This window comes from Mustela erminea, chromosome 4, assembly GCF_009829155.1.
Source record: "Mustela erminea isolate mMusErm1 chromosome 4, mMusErm1.Pri, whole genome shotgun sequence".
Taxonomy (NCBI): domain Eukaryota; kingdom Metazoa; phylum Chordata; class Mammalia; order Carnivora; family Mustelidae; genus Mustela; species Mustela erminea.
Window position 1 is genome coordinate 83,820,634 of NC_045617.1, and position 16,402 is coordinate 83,837,035.

The 16,402-nt window shown below is 51.3% G+C and overlaps 1 protein-coding gene across 2 annotated transcripts in view; it reads right to left on the bottom strand.

Moving 5' to 3' along the window:
* The window catches only part of CPNE5 (copine 5), an 89,993-nt gene that overhangs the window by 69,835 nt on the left and 3,756 nt on the right, over positions 1-16,402 (bottom strand). For both annotated transcript variants that reach the window (XM_032339757.1, XM_032339758.1), the window contains exons 2-3: positions 4,808-4,848; positions 3,974-4,020 (exon numbers count right to left, since the gene is read on the bottom strand). In XM_032339757.1, coding sequence (XP_032195648.1) covers positions 3,974-4,020; positions 4,808-4,848 — 88 coding nt within the window. The remainder of the gene's footprint in view (positions 1-3,973; positions 4,021-4,807; positions 4,849-16,402) is intronic.

Here is a 16,402-nt window from a genome sequence, read left to right on the forward strand (position 1 = left end):
GGGGGAGGGGCAGAGGAAAAGAGAGAATCAGTCTTCCTGCTGAGTGTGGGCCAAACAGGGGCTTGACCCTGGGGGTCAACCCCAGGACCCCGAGATCATGACCTGAGCCGAAGTTAGACACTTTAACTCAGACACCTCTGCTATTAGTATTCTTATTGCTGTTCCCTAATTGGTACCTTTCTGAACCCAGAGGGAGTTCCTCTGGTGGCGTGTGGTCCCCCTTTGCATCCCTGGCATTCTACGGTGGCACACAGTAGGTATCCACACATTCTTGTTGACATTTAGAGATGAACCGTCCTTCCCAGCGGGTGTTGAATGTTCCAGGAACTGAGATTGCTCAAAAACAGTGCTCTGGGGGTGCCTGGGTGGCTCAGTGGGTTAAGCCTCTGCCTTCAGCTCAGGTCATGATCTCAGGGTCCTGGGGTCGAGCCCCACATCAGGCTCTCTGCTCAGCGGGGAGCCTGCTTCCCCCTCTCTCTCTGCCTGCCTCTCTGCCTACTTGTGATCTCTCTCTCTCTCAGTCAAATAAATAAATAATTTTTTTAAAAAACTTAAAAAAAAAATAGCGCTCTGGCAGGGATGTGCAGGCGTGGTCGCAATTGGTGACAATCCCCACAAGCAGTGTGGGTCCAGCAGTGGGACACCCTAAGATTCTGTAATATCCATCTCCTCATTTCCAAGGGGCCCCCCTGACCAGGACAGCTGTCTGGCCAGGGAGGGGCAGGGATCACCTGCCCACACATTTTTCAAATGGGGAACAGAGAGACGCTCCCCATTACAGCCTCCTCCCTGTGAGAAGGTTTCTAGGACTCTTCCTACCTGGTCATCCTGTCTTCCCTGGGACATGCAGAAGGCCCTGGCCAACCTTGATGCAAATAGGGCTCAATTTCCTGGGCTAAAATTACATCTTGAGTCAATTTTCATAAAATGCATTGACAGATTTAGGTGCTGGAAGCTGGAGCTTTCTCAGAAGGCATTTTAAATGGCCCAAACCGTTAAAATCAGCTGAAACCCCGCAGCCAGGGGCTGAGAGAAGAGCTTTCATCCCTCTGCAGCCTGTGCAAACCCCGGGGTCTGGACCTTGCCTGCAGAAACTGCCGTGCCCGCACTTGACGACTCCTGGTCACAGGCTGATTACCCCTCGGCCAAGGTTCTGCTAACAGACGTTTTGCAATGAACTAGCAGGTAGGAGCCGGTTCCTGTTTACGAGCAAAAGCAGTCTTCCACCACAGGGGTAGTTCCAGAGATGGATTCCGGATTTTGCTTTAAATTTTCCATTCCTAATACTGTCCTCTGTGGGTCATAGAGAGAATCAGGCAAAGAAACAGGGCCCCAATATGTCTGCGTGCATCTTCCCTTCTCCAGAAAGAGCTGGAAGCCTGAGCCCAGCCACCGTCACCCCTGAAGGCTGTGCGTGGCACTGGCTGTCCCTGGGGCTGGGACCCTCCTGCTCTGACATTCTGACCCCATGGTCCCAGTTGTCCTCAGCCCGACAGCCGCCAGGTCGCCCTCGGTGGCCTCCTCCTCTCTGTTGTCCCACCTCGCTCATCTGCTCACTGTCCCTTCTGGACTGTCCCTCTTTGTCCCTCTGGATCCACTGGCTTGTCCACCCTGCCCTGTGCCCAGGAGGGAGACCCTCCGCTGGGGCTCCCAGTGGAGTTTATACCAGGAAGAGGCACCAGCAGGAGAACAGAGGGTGGAAAGAGAGTGAGGTTGCCCGGGCTCATCTTAAGGTTCCCCAGGGATTCCAGGAACCTTGGCCTCCACGGACCTCCTCAGGCCTGGAGTAGTAATGGCTTTCTACTGTTGCCAGCCTGGTGATTTGTCACCCCTCATGGCTTCCCTAAACCCTGAGCTCTCCTTCATAAATAGCCCCTTATTACTCACCCAGCTACCCAGGCGCTGGACTGACCTGCTCCTTTTGGATCCCCCCCTCCGTGCCGTCTCTTCTGCCACCAGCTGTGCTGCTGGGCCCCCAGCTTCCCTGCCTTGCGTTTCATCACATGTGATTTGTGAGAGTCCAACAAGCTATCAAAGTGCTTTGGCGAAACATGGCGTGCTGGTCAGCATGTTCTCTCCGTGAACCCCCCCCTTATTCTCACTGATACTTCTCTATTCCCTGTTTCCTCCGTTAGGATTTATTCACATAGGTGACTCTCCCCTTCCCGCCGGCAAACTCCAGGGCCAGCTCACATTTTTGGTGAAGCTCTGTTCTTTTGACTACCTCCTTCTTTCCCCACTGCTCCTGGTATGTTGCCTGGGACACATCAGTGCTTACTGTTGCAAATATCGACCCATTGTGGGAGTGACTGGGAGGCCCCAAACGTTCTGGATGATGCAAGCAATGCGATTTACCCAGCAATGACTACACAGCAGCCACCTTCCGTCCATTGCCTTGTTTCGCCCTCGCCACAGGAGTACCAGGGCAGTGTTATCCCCATATTACATATGGGGAAACTGAGGCATAGTGAGGGTAAGCAACTTGCTCCAGATTCCACCTCCAGAAAGGGCTAGAGCCAGCATCGAGGCCTCCTGCCTTTCGTCCACTCTGCCCCAATGGTGTAGGTGGTGATGACTTCTCAGGGACAGTCAGGGACCCTGACCCGAATGGGGACAATTATGACATTACTGAATGTCATTAATGGCCAACGGAGCAGTGCCTTCTGAAGAGGCCCTTCCAGACTTTCCTGAATGAATCACTCTGACATTAGCACACTGCTGCTTTCTATGAAGCTTGGCCAAAAGGCCTCAAAAGTAATTAGTTCACTTAAGTAGGCTAAATGTTTCCTCAGCAATCTGGTTTCCGCTTTAATTGGCTCAGAGTCTTAGAGAAGGCGAAAAAAGTAAACTTTAGCCCAGCCCCTGTGGAAATATTTCCCATACATTTTATGGATAAAATTCACCTCCTTTAGCCACTTGCTCCTACCACGCCTGGGGGTAAGGGGTAGTGATGGGGTAAGGACAGATGATGCTCTGGCCAAGCCACGGACAAGGAAGATGAGGTTACTAAAGTCTGGGTTACTGAAGCTGGGTTTTTTTTTTTTTTTTTTTTAACATTCCTTCTTTTTTTTTTAAAAGATTTTATTTATTTATTTATTTATTTGACAGAGATCACAAGTAGGCAGAGAGGCAGACAGAGACAGGAGGAAGCAGGCTCCCTGCCGAGCAGAGAGCCTGATGCGGGGCTGGATCCCAGGTCCCTAAGATCATGACCTGAGCCAAAGGCAGAGGCTTTAACCCACTGAGCCACCCAGGCGCCCCTGGGTTACTGAAGCTTTACTGGCTATTCTCATTCTGGTCTTGTCATCTGGGAGGGACTCCCCAGGCTCTTGGCAGAGCTTGGAAGCCCCGCTAAAGAGCTGGGACTTGATTCAAAACGGAGAGGAGTCACTGAAGCTTTCCAGGCAAGGCAATCTCCTAACTGAATGTTCACGTTGGTTGGACACCAAACGAAGGCCGGGGTAGATGAGACGGGGCACCAGCTGCTATATCCAGTCTTAGGCCACCAGAGGAGGTCTTTTTTGTTGGGCCTGGACTCCCTTTGTCTCCCACTCAGACTGGGGCTCCCTGAGGGCAGGGCTGTGTCCCCCCTCAGACTGGGGTTCCCTGAGAACAGGGCTGTGTCTCCTGTCTCCCCCCTCAGACTAGGGTTCCCTGAGGCAGGGCTATGTCTCCCCTTCAGAATGGGGTTCGCTGAGGGCACAGCTATGTCCCCTCCCGCCCCAGACTGGGGCTCCCTGAGGCAAGAGCGTATCTCTTCCTCAGCCTGGCTTACACAGGGCAGGAAATTTCCCCTCCACCATGCTTCTTCCTACAATAGCAGGATAAAACTCCATGTTCTTCCCACCTTACTACTTTTCCCAAGGGCCTAAATGCTGCATTTCAAAACACATCAGGTGGGATGTCTCCAGAGTCAGACAAACAGACAACGAGGGACAGGCGATGTGTCTGGGATGGGGAAAGGACCACCTACCTCCCGCCACTGCTTGTTCTCCATCCCTTGAGTATACATAACACATACTGTGGGGAGAGGAGAAAAAGAGGGTTAAAACCCCAGGCCAAGAGGAAGGTGGGTGCTCCAGATGGGGAGATCTCTGGAGGGGAAGGGCACCTCAGGAGACTCTGGCCTAAGCAGCACTGTTGAGTCTGGAGTTGGGGGGGTCAGCTTGGAGAAGGGGGCGTAGAATATAGAAGGGGACCCTCCTCTCGAAGGACCCTCGTGGAGGGGGTTGAGGGTAATTCACATCTAGGCCAGAACATGATGGAGGGCACGTGAAGGACTGGGTTGCAGAGATGTGTCGGGAGAGAGCATCTGAAACCCAAATCAGTCATCCTTTTAGAGCCCAAGGCAACCTCATGAAGCCTATTACTATCATCAGCCCCATTCCACAGATGGGCAAACTGAGGCTCCCCAAAGACCCGTCAAAGGTCAGAGAGTTGAATGGCATTGCTCAGGGCTAGATCCCTGGACTCGAAAATCAGTGCTCGTCAACACCCCAGACCACAGCCAGTTGGGGCTCTGAAATGTACTGCATTTTGGGACTGAGAACTTCTGGCCCCCAGACACCCTGACCCCCACCAACCCCCCTGGTTGGGCTGAATTTTCATAGGTTCCTACGGCCTGGGAAGGGTCAGAGCCCCAGTTCTCCTCCAGACAGTATCAGTGATACAATAAACAGCCTGGATGGGCCGGGAAAGGGGCCTAGCGCCTCATTAGAGCTCAGGAAGGGCTCAAGTGTGTCAATACCATCCGTCACCATGTCATTGCTGTTGTTGTTACTGTTATTAGTGTCAGAGCAGGACTTACGTGGGTCGGACTTGGAAAACATGTCTTTGTCCAAGAGATTCCTAAAAGAGGGGGAGAGAGGAAGAGTTAGCACAGCCAGAGGAGAGAAGGGTCTCAGGGGAGTAAGGCCCAGGGTGAGACCCAGAGACCGCCTCAGGCCTGGCCGCAGGCAAAATAGGAAGAGAAGTTTCCTTGGGCACACATCTCTTGGGTGCTCATTAAAGCAGGCACAGAGCGGACCCTGGAGGCCCCTCAGCCCTGCTTCCTGAGGAGTGTGGCTGTCTACTCCTACCCCCCAACCCGTGCCATGCACTCTGGGTACCCCACATCCTGCAGGACCTCATTCTTGAGCCACATCTCCATCTGCCCAATGGCTTAGCCTGTTCTAGAAATTCTCTTCGTAAGACATCTCTACTTCACAAAAAAAAAAAAAAAAAAAAAAAAAGTAAAACAAGCAAACAAAACTTAGCCACATAGTGTCCCATAATTCCCTGCAGGCTCTAGGTAGAGCCAGTTTATTGCATCTGTCACCTATGTTAGTAGATGAACCAGTGAAACCTCCCACAGGATGCAGACTCATTGGAACGGGGTCCTTCTGTGGTCAAGGCCAAGGCCGGGAGCTAACACGTGGCCCTGATCATCAGACTTGGAAGCACGTCAGCAGGATGGTGGAGACGCTGAGGGACTGAGAGGTGTGGAAGAGGGGGCCCGCTGCTCCTGCTCTGCTTCCATGTAATCACGGCCCCCGCTCTTGAACCCCAGGGACGGGTCAAGCACATAGCTAAGCGTTCTGCAATACTAGCCCCCAATTCTCACACAATCCTGCAAGGTCAGTACGGAGCAGGCATCATCCCATCTTACAGATGTGGAAGTGGAGGCACAGACGGATCAGGCAGGGCTAGGTCCTGCACTTCTGGTGTCTTCCATTCCACAGTGACATGCTGCTGTTACAAAGCAACACAGCCCACTGGAACCTCAGTTTCAGGCTGGGAAGTGACTCCACTTCTCTGAACGTCTGTTTCTTCATCGTACCATAGAGCCAGTCCTAAAGATTGTGGACTCCCTATCCTATCTCCTCAGCCCTTCTAGTTCCTGGACACACCCAGGGTTTCCTCCTATGCTACTTCTCTCCAAAGGGCTCTTTCTGGCAAGCCAGCTGCAAATACCAGGAAGTTTATCCGCCCCCGGGGGCAGGATCTGGGGGATAAATACCCAGTTTCTTGTTCTCTCCCACCCCTAACCGGGGGCAGCTGCCAGGCATCCTCCATTCTCTTGTTCCTGACTCCGTCCTACGAGTAAGCTCTGCCCAGAGGTCCCCAAGGGTCTTCTTCCTCCTCCCTCCACTCCACATGAACCCCTTTCTCAGAAAGAAGAAACAATTCTCACTAGTCTGTGTGTCTCCCTGACCACCAAACTCCAACTGTCAGAGCTGGATGGAACGCTCTGGATCATCTGTTTCATCTTCTCCCAGAGAAGGAGGAGACTGAGGCCCAGGGAATGGCAGGGAACAAACAGAGGTAGAGCCAGAAAGACCTGTAAGGAGTCCTTATCCTGGCTCCTTCACCAGAGCCATCAAGAGTGACAGCCTATAGGGCAGTTTGACCCCACAGTCAATTCCTGCCCCTCATCCTGAAGTGGGAGCCAAAGACCAGCTTGATGGACAGACAGATGCAGTTGCCACCTGCTGCTGGGGAGACCCTGATTGTGTTTACGAGCCACCCCAGCCTCAGTCCCCAAGATTCCCAGCGGTGTCTCTGAGGGCGGGGAGATCTCCAGATCCCCAACCTCTGTTCCACTCTCTTCTTTCAGGGATCTCTTCCCAAAAGGCAGCCACCCCCAGCTAGCCCTCCATGACCCCAAGACACACACCCCCTCTGCTGGTCTCCACCGCTCCTGCACCAGACCTGCTCCCAGCCGGCTGTCACTTTGGAAACCATCTGATAAAACTCCCAGGCCCCTGCAGGGAGCAGAAGATGAAATGACAGGCAAGGTGGCTGAATGGGTGGGTAGGGGGTGGCGGCGGGGGCTCAGGGCCAGGTAAGATACCACTTTTACATATGCTCAGTCACACCGAAGAGGGCTGACCTGTTCTCCTCCTGCAGGATGCTAGGTTAGGGGACAAAAATGCCTGTCTTGATTTCAGTAAAGGACAAAATGCCTTCACCCCAAAAAGGAACCTTTATTCTGGTGAAACCTGAGGCAGGGTGAGGAGCTAGAAGCAATAAAGAAGGGGGGCCGGGAATTTATTAAAGAGTGTCGGGGTTTATCTTTGTATTCTATAATGAAATTCTACAATAGCTCAAAAGCTTAGAACACTCAAGTTGGAAGGGACCTCCGAGGTCACCTTTTCCAATTCTTTTATAAATCAGGAATGTGAGACTCGGGGCACCTGGGAGGCTCTGTCAGTTAAGCAGCTGCCTTCGGCTCGGGTCATGATCCCAGGGTCCTGGGATCGAGTCCTACATCAGGCTCCCCGCTCAGCTGGGGGCCTGCTTCTCCCTCTGCCTGCCCCTCCCCCTGCATGTGCTCTCTCTGACAAAAATAAAATAAAATAATTTTTTTTTTTAAAGGAATATGAGACTCAGAGAGAATTTCTGACTTCTCCAGGGTCTGGCTCTGGAACTCAGGTTTTGTCATGTTCAGGATAGTGAGACCCCGGATTTCAAACTCTGTGTGTGTGTACGTGTGAGAGAGAGAGAGAGACAGAGAAACAGAAGACGACTGACAGAGAGACAGAGGGAGAAGGAGAGAAGGGGTCCTAGCTTCAAAGAGAAGCAAGCAGGGATTTCCCTGGCTCCGCCCACCCTCCCAGCTGGGCGAGAGGGACACGTCTGGAATGAGAAATAGAACGAGCCACCGTAGAGTCAGGGGCTCCCTGCCCCATGGCCTCAGGCCTCTCACTGAGTCCTGCGGCTTGGGTTAGCTCGCCACGGCCCCTGAGGAGGCTGAAGACCCCAGTCCCTCCGCCCTGCTGAGATGATCCTCATCATCCTTCCAGACTCATTCCAATCTATCCTCCTCCACGCTGCCTGCCCTGAACAGGCCCTGATCAACAACCATCTCTCCTCCCCTCGGCCGAGCTCTCTTTGGCCTGTAGTGCACAACCCCCTGACTGGTAGGACCCCACGTCCCTGCTCAGCACACCCTGGGCTGCAAAATGAGGGGCGTGTCGATCTCTCACACCGGTGGGTGCTCCTCCATGCTAGGGACCTCCGCTGCGGGCCAGCTGGGCACCTGACTCAGAGCTGGGCGGGGGCGGGGGGGGCGCGGTGGGCTGGCTGACGGGATGGATGAAGGAAGACCAAAGGAATGGCCCCATGGCAGAGGGGGGCTCTTGTCTCTCCACCTGCGTGGTGTCCGATCGCGTTCAGGGACGGCCCCTATACTTTCTGTTAGCTGCACAGCCTGATGGCTAAGTGCCTGGGTTCACATCCCAACTCTGGCCAAATGACTCGGCTTCCTTGTGCCTCAGTTTCCCTGTCGGAAAAGTAGGACTAACACAGTTCCTCTCGTCAGGACTGCTCTGGAGCATCTGCGCAAAGCGGGGCTATTCAGAGGACTGGTCATCCCCGGCCTGGTGCTGAGCAGGGCAGTCTCCCTCATGGGGGGGTGCTCAGGTTCCCTTGGTGAGAAAATTTCCCACAGATACACAGGGATGGGCAACACAAGCCACCTCTGCCCTCACCTGTCCAAAGAAGCTCCCCCCACAAGCGCATATGCCCCCAGCACCCCACTGTGAGTCTGTGCTGAATCACCCCACTGGCTCAGTCTCAGCCTCAGGCTCCTCCTTCGTCTCCTGTCTGCTTGCTCCCCTGCTCAGCTTTGAGGCCCTTCTGCCCCTTTGCCCAAGTCCCTGCGTCCTACACCCCTCTCTGGTCCCTTCACACTCGCTCCTCTCTGTGCCTCACCTCAATGCCTGTTCTACCTGAAGCCCCGTGGCCTGCTGAGCCTATTCTTGTGGCCTTGAGATAATGGCTTCCCCCCTCAGGAGCCTCACTTCCTGGGACTCGCCCCTGTCCCTCCTTGTAAAAAGGTAGATTCTTGGTTGGGCCCCTACTGAGGGCCCAGTTCTGCAGGTCTGGATGAGGCCCTGGAAGTCAGGTTTCAACTAACTTCTCCACCATACCCACCTTCATCCCACACACACCCAAACACATCATGCTTCTGATGGCAGCAGTCTTGAGGACCTCAGTTTCCCCCACTGTAACAATGTACACCCACGCAGCGCCAGAAAGTTCTTCCGTGACCCTCACCCCAACACACTGAGGACTCCCGGGCCGAGAGACAGTGGGTGAATTTCCCACAGACACACACCAGTAAGAAGCCCAGGGGAAGGAAACCAGGTCTTCTGGCCCGAAGCAGGGCCCTAACCACAGGGCATAGACAGATCAGACCTAAGTGCTTTTTCTCCACTTTCTGTCTTTGGAGAGCTCAAAGAGAAATTTTTTCCAACAGGCAAATGTATTTTTTCCCCAAAAGAGCATAAAACCCTTCAGCTGTCCGCACAGCAGCCTGGAGCTTAGCTTCTTTTGTTCCTTAAATCAAGGCCAGGAAACGGAGCCCAGGGCCCCTTTCCTCCTTGCTTTCCCCCAAGGAATCATTTTTCAATTCAATGGCTGCAAGAAAACAACCATGCACTGGGGGCTGAGATCAGAAGTCTCCAGGGCCCCAGCAAACAGAGAAAGCATGGAAAGGTTATAATAAGACCTCTTTGTTGGTACTAAAGGAGGGAGCCTGAGGGTCCCGCACTCCCATCTTGGAGGCTTACAAGAGTAGGGAGTAAAGGCTGGGACTCTCCAGTCAGAGACAGGAGAAGATATGGCCGTGTCCTCAGGGAGCTGCAGTCTGAGCGGGGAGACACAGCCCTGCCTTCAGGGAGCCCTAGTCTGAAGGGGGGAGACACAGCCCTGCCTTCAGGGAGCCCCAGTCTGAGGGGGGAGACACAGCCCTGTCCTCAGGGAGCCCCAGTCTAAGGCGGGAGACACAGCCCTGCCCACAGAACAGTTCAGCCTCAAACGCCCTGCCCTGCCGACACCATAGGCAGGCAAAGAACATGGGAGCAGGGGACATTAATCGCAGATATGGTCTACACCAAGTCTTCTGTTGGGTACTTAACCCTTGACACCCCATTTACCCTATGTATCAATGACAGGAGGTTGGCATCACCTCATTCTAGAGGCCAGGAAGCTGGGGCTGAAATGTGCGCACAGTACTATCCACCTTGTGGGGGAACATGCTGAGACTGAACTCTGAAGCCCAAACCCATCTAGAGGTGCCCATGGGAAGTGTCTGCATTTCCAAACCCAGGCTCTCCCAAAACTCCCATTCCAACCAGCAGCACCCCTTCCCAATCTTACTCTCCCGTGTCCTGCCCCCGACCTCATCAGGGCTCCTCCCAAAGGGAACAGCTGCAGAGAGGAACTGGAGGGCTACCATTCCCTCCTGCCCTGCTCTCCACCCAGACATGCAGAAGCCATCCATGAAAAGAAGGGAGCTGGGGAGGAAAGGGATGTTGGCGCCCAGCCCCTGGCACTCGCCCATCTCCCCTTTCAGATCCGGCTCCTCACCCGCAAGCTCTGTCTCCCTGCCAAGCCACCTCACCAAGGTCTAAAAAGCAATTTGCACATGGTTTCAAGAGCTCTCTTTCCTGAGACTATTTGCATTATTATTATTATTATTATTAATTACTGCAACAATCATCCCTCCCATGCCATGTGGCCAAAGGAAGAGAGCATGAGCTCTGGCCTCAGAGGCATCCACGCTGAGTCCCCCCGCATGGCCACATGGTAGCGCTGTGACCCTTGACAAGCTACCGAACCTCAGTTTCCTCATCTGTCCATGGGGTCATGTCCCTGCCTTCCACTATTGTGAAAGCAATAGCTTAAAACAGAAATGCAGGAAGTCTGTCGGATTCCTCTTGCCCTTATGCCCCTTCCTGTCCTATCCATCAAGTCTTAACGGTTTCTCCTTCAAAAACACATTCCAAGTCTGTCCAATCTCCCCCACACCACCATCACCATTGTCTCTCCCTTGGGTGCTGCGGTGGCTTCTGGCCTAGCAACAGTCTTCAACTCCTGTCTCTCCCCACCCTAGCCTACCCACCAACAGCCATTCTCTTCACAGCAACCAGAGAAAGTTTTTTAGAAAATGAATCAGATCAGGGCGCCTGAGTGGCACAGTTGGATAGGTATCTGACTCTTGGTTTCAGCTCAGGTCATGATCTCGGGGTCTTGGGATGGAGCCCAGCATGGAGTCTGCTTGGGACCTCTCTCATTCTCCCTCTGCCTCTTCCCCACTACTCTCTCTCTCTCAAATAAATAATAAATCTTTAAAAAAGAAAGAAAGAAAGTGAGTCAGATCACATTACTCCTGTTTAATAAGCCAAACCCCGAAATGCTGTTAGGACATCAGACTCCTTAGCATGGGTCACAAGGCCATGACCCAAACACCCCCTCCACACCGTTCCCCCAGCCCCCCATTTCCTCTCTAACCTCATTCTCCTTCCCTTCCCTGTATCACACTACTCCAGCCACAGTAGCCTCCCTGCAGTTTTGCAAGCATTACCAAGGCCTTTTCTGCTACAGGGCCTTTGCACTTGCTGTTCTCCCTATCTAAATCACCTTCCCTCCAGATCCTCCCCCAGCTGGCTTTCTCATCCTTTGGATCTCAGCTCAATGTCACCTGCTTGTCCTGTCTAAAGTGTCCCCATCAACCCCAAACTTACTTGCAGAGCACCTGTCCCTATCAGACATAATTGAATTAATTTTTTTAGAAGTATGTATTTGTTCTATTACCACACCACACCATTTGGAGTTCTCTGAGGTGGTCTGTGTGTCTTGTTCACCACTATATCCTTGGCACTTCAAACTGTGAAGACTCTCAATAGCAAATAAGGATCAGTGTTAACTACTGAAGGAATGAATGTACCAGTAACGTTCAGTTATTGGTACCTATTGTCATTATTAATTTTATTTAGCACACTCCAGTTTATATAAAACTTCACAAATATAATCTCTTTTGTCTTCATAACAACCTTATAGAATGGGGACAGGACCAATATTTCCCCCCATTCTACAAATAGAGACTGAGGCAAAAGAAATAATGACCTGGCCAAGATTTTAAGAGAGGATAAGCCAGGAATCGCATTGACTTTCAGTGTCCTGCCCAGGATTCTTCAGTGTCCAAAGGCATACAGCTCTCCTACTGGGACCTTTAGGCACTATGCTAGGTCATCAGAAGTGAGTAATAGTAGAGAACAGAGGTACCCTGCAATGCTTTGTTCATGAATGTTTGCCAAATTATCACACTAAGTTTTTAGTGGTTTTTTTTCTTGCCCAGGAAACAGGAAGAGAGGTAGTCAGGGATCCAGCCAAGCTATGCTTGGAAAATAAGTCCCTGGTCACCTAACATGGGCTGTCAACTGACCACAGAAAAATCTGAAGAGCTAGTCCTCAGAGACACCAAACTCTAGGCCCCTCACACCTCCAGGGAGCTCAGGTAGCCTATGGATCCCTTTGAAATTCTCCTGTGGCAGAGGCCATGGCTGTCCACCCAGCAAGCATGCCTCACTCTCTTCCCACTAACAGAATCTACATTAGTTCAAGTGTCTGGTGAAAACACTCAAAGTCCTAGAGGGTAGGTTCCTGTCCCTTGTTGCTATCCACTGAATTGTGTACCTCCTAAAATTTATATATTGAAACTCTAATCCCCAATGTCACAGTATTTGGAGACGTGGCCTTTGGAAGGTAATTAGGATAATTTAAGGTCAGGAGGGTGAGTCCCTCATGATGGGATTAGTGCCCTTAAAAGGAAAGACACTAGAGAGCTTACTCTTTCTTTCTCTGTCACGGAATAGCACAGTGAGAAGGTGGCTATCTGAAGCCAAGAAGACAGTCTCTCCAGAGCCTAAGTATGCTGACACCTTGGTCTCAGACTTCTGTCCTTGAGAACAGTGGGAAATAAATTTGTTGTTTAAGCCACTCATTCTATGGTGTTTTGTTATGACAGCCCTTGCTAACGAATATGTTAGTCTAGGTGCACGTGAGACCTGGCTTCAGCCACTGAAATAGAAGGGCAAATGTGGTGAGAGATTTGGGGAGGGAGGGTAAGTTTCAGATAAAAAGAACTTGTCAAACCATAAGTGACTCTTAATCTCACAAAACAAACTAAGGGTTGCTGGGGGGAGGGGGTTTGGGAGAAGGGGGTGGGATTATGGACATTGGGGAGGGTATGTGCTTTGGTGAGTGCTGTGAAGTGTGTAAACCTGGTGATTCACAGACCTGTACCCCTGGGGATAAAAATATATGTTTATAAAAAATAAAAAATTAAAAAAAAAAAAAAGAACTTGTCAAAGAGAGGGCTTTGGTCCTCTGTCTTGCTTCCTACCTTTGTTCTTATTGTTTGTTTGGGTTTTTTAAAGATTTTATTTATTTATTTATTCATTTATAGGGGGAGAAAGAGAGTGAGAGAGAGAGAGAACATGTGTAGGGGGAAAAGAGGGAGAAGCAGACTCCCCACATCCACTGAGCAGGGAGCCCAAAGCAGGACTCAATGCCAAGACCCTAGGATCATGACCTGAACCAAAAGCAGACACTTAACCCATGAGCCACCCAGCCACACTCCTTGCTTCCTATCTTTGGATGTGGTTGTGATGCCTGGAACAGAGGCAACCATTTTGTAAGAAAGAGGTCCACCATTTGGGGTGATGGCAGAGTAGAAATACAGCTAGCTGGGTCCTTGACAGCAAAGTGAGCTGACAAACTCACACTGAGACAATCTACCACCAAACTCACTGTGATCTGAGAAAAATAAATATATTTTGTGTTCGAGCCACTATTTCTGATATCTATAGCCAAAGGATTCCTAGCTGAACCTGACTCCTCTGTGCTCCAAAGCTTCCCAGTCTTATTCCCCTTATCTCCTCCCCACCCTCTCTTCCCAATGGTAGGTCATCTCTACCAATGGGTCTAAGCAGGGAGAATTGGGTCTAAGCAGGGAGAACTGTGAGCTGGGAGAGAAGGGATGGTAAGCTACATGAAAGCTGGCTGCCCTCCCACGACTCTCTGGTCTCTGCTCCTTGGGGATTTCTCCAGTTCTGGATTTGCCACACAGAGCCAGAGGCCATCACTGAGTAAGGAAGTCCTCTCCCATCCCAGGAGAGAGAACACCAACTCTTTGATGACAACTACTATCATTGGTACCCAGGCCCCTACCATGACCCCATGGAGACCCCAACCCCCAACCTCAAGAAGGCCTCAAGACTTTGAAGTCTGAGGAAACTGCATTTGGGGCCCTTTCTCCAAAATATGCTAACTATAACTTTGGGCAGGTCCCTTAACCTCTCTGAGCTCTGGTTTCCTAATCAGCAAAAAAGGGAAAATACCACTCCCTACCTTATGCGGTTGTTGATTGTCGATTGTGGTCAGGTTAAAAAGATACAGTAACTGCAGGAAAGCAGAAATCTAAGATGGTGCCGGAGAGTTCTACCCTCCCACCCCCATACAAATCTGCATAATCCCCTCCCCTTGAGTGTGGGTGGGACCTGGTAATAGGGTAGACACTCCTGTGATTACTGTTACTTAGGATCCTGTCATGGCAGACTGGGGAGCCTCTCCTAATGGCTCTCAAGAAGGAAGCTGCCATGTTTTGAGAGGCCCACATGGCTAGGACCTGAGGGTGGCCTCTAGGAGCTGAGAACCTTCCCAATCCAACCACAAGCAAGAAAACAGGACTTCCATCTCACAGCTGTGAGGAATTGGATTCTGCCAACCATCTAAATGAGCTTGGCTTGGACCCTGAACCTCAGATTGGGATCACAGCCCCTGCAGACAGCTTGCTTTCAGGGGGACCCTGAGCAGAAAGGCCAGATACGTTTCCGACCTACTGAAGCCGTGAGATTATAAACGGCTGTTGCTTTAAGCCGCTAGCTTTGTGGTAATGTATTAGGTGGCAATTGGAAATTAACATCATAATCTCAGTTTGAGCCAAATTGCTAATCAAATAGGTCAAAAACAGCTGAATATAGGCAACTGCATATGGTTCGGCCTAATACAGATGTAAAGCGCCTAGCATGTAGTGAGCACTCAGTAAAGCCCACTGTTTCCATTCCCCCGGTTCAACTAAGGAGGGCCGTGGAATATTCAGTGGCTGGTTGGACCTTTTTTTTCCTAGCTCTGGCTTTGACAGCTGTCACGCAGTGCCCAGGCTCTTCCTTCCCCAAAGCCAGCCTCCCCGAGCCTGTCAGAAGAAAGCATTCAGAGCCCATTCACACCCTCTTCTGAGACGCCAAGGGCAGGGCTCCTGAGCTAGGCTGCCTCTCAGGCCCCAGGGCAGCAAACCACCAACCTGAACAGACAGCAGAAAATATCTTGGGGGCAGAGATGACAGCTGCCCACCAGCCCCGCCCACTGGCAGGGACAGGGCAGCTGCTTGAGGGATCCCAGCAGGGCCCAGCAACTGCCCACCTCTGGACCCTCCCCTCCTCGACCTCCCAATGGGTCTCAGGAGCCCCACCATGTGAAACTATGCACCCCTTCTTCTAGCAGGACCCCGTGGAGGTGCAAAGGTTTCCTGTTACATAAAAAATGCAAATCACTCTTTCTAAGCCACACTCTGCTGGTCCAGATCCCTGCATAAAGAGACCTGAAAAACAGTGAGGACTTTGGGGAATGGGACGCTGGATAGCTTGACTTCTGACTGGGTCTGGCGGGGAGGCTAAGAGTCAGGAGAGGTCTGGAACAGAGGGCCAGAGGGAGGAGAAGCTTGAGGCTCACATTTTCTACAATGTCTGCTGGTATGTGGTTCCACAAACCATCTATCCTATTCACTCCCAAAAAACCCCTCAGAAAATCTAAATGTGCACAATATGTAAAATATATCTCAATAAAGCTGGGGGGAGGGGCAAATAAAAATCTCTCGATGGATCAGATCTCCAGGACCCAAACAAACTTTGGGACCCAGCTAGAAAGACAGACTTTTTTTGAAAATTTACTTTCAGGTGTCAAATAATGGGCAAATTACCACTGGTGGATGAATCCACTTCACCCTCATAGCTATGATAAGAATTAGTGCGCATCTGCCTTCTGCTCGGGTCATGATCTCAGGTCCTGGGATGGAGCTTGGCAGGAAGCCTGCTTCCCAACCCCCTGTCTGCCTTTCTGCCTGCTTGTGATATCTCTCTCTCTCTTTCTCTCTCTCTGTTAAATAAATAAATAAATAAATAATCTTTTAAAAAAGAGAAGAATTAGTGCGCATCTCTTATAGATGAGGAAACTGAAGCACAGACTCATAAACTGAGTCATTTATGCAATGTCTCAAGGACAGGGCTGGGATTTGAAACCAGGTAGAGAGACCCCACAGCCCACATTCCTAACCATTGAGCCTAACCACCAGAAGCTTTACAATATTTGACCCTGAATCTACCAAAGTTGCTAACAACCACTGTTTGGGAGTGGACAATATAGATCTTCAGTCTAAGAAATACTCTACCCAAAGCAGGGACACAAATATGTCCCATCCCACAGTGTCAGGTGCTTTTAGCGGAGGTTTGGCTGGTGCTGGGGCTCAAATGTGCCCCTCTACCAGGCAGCTGGGCTCAACGAGGAGTGCTGTAGGCTA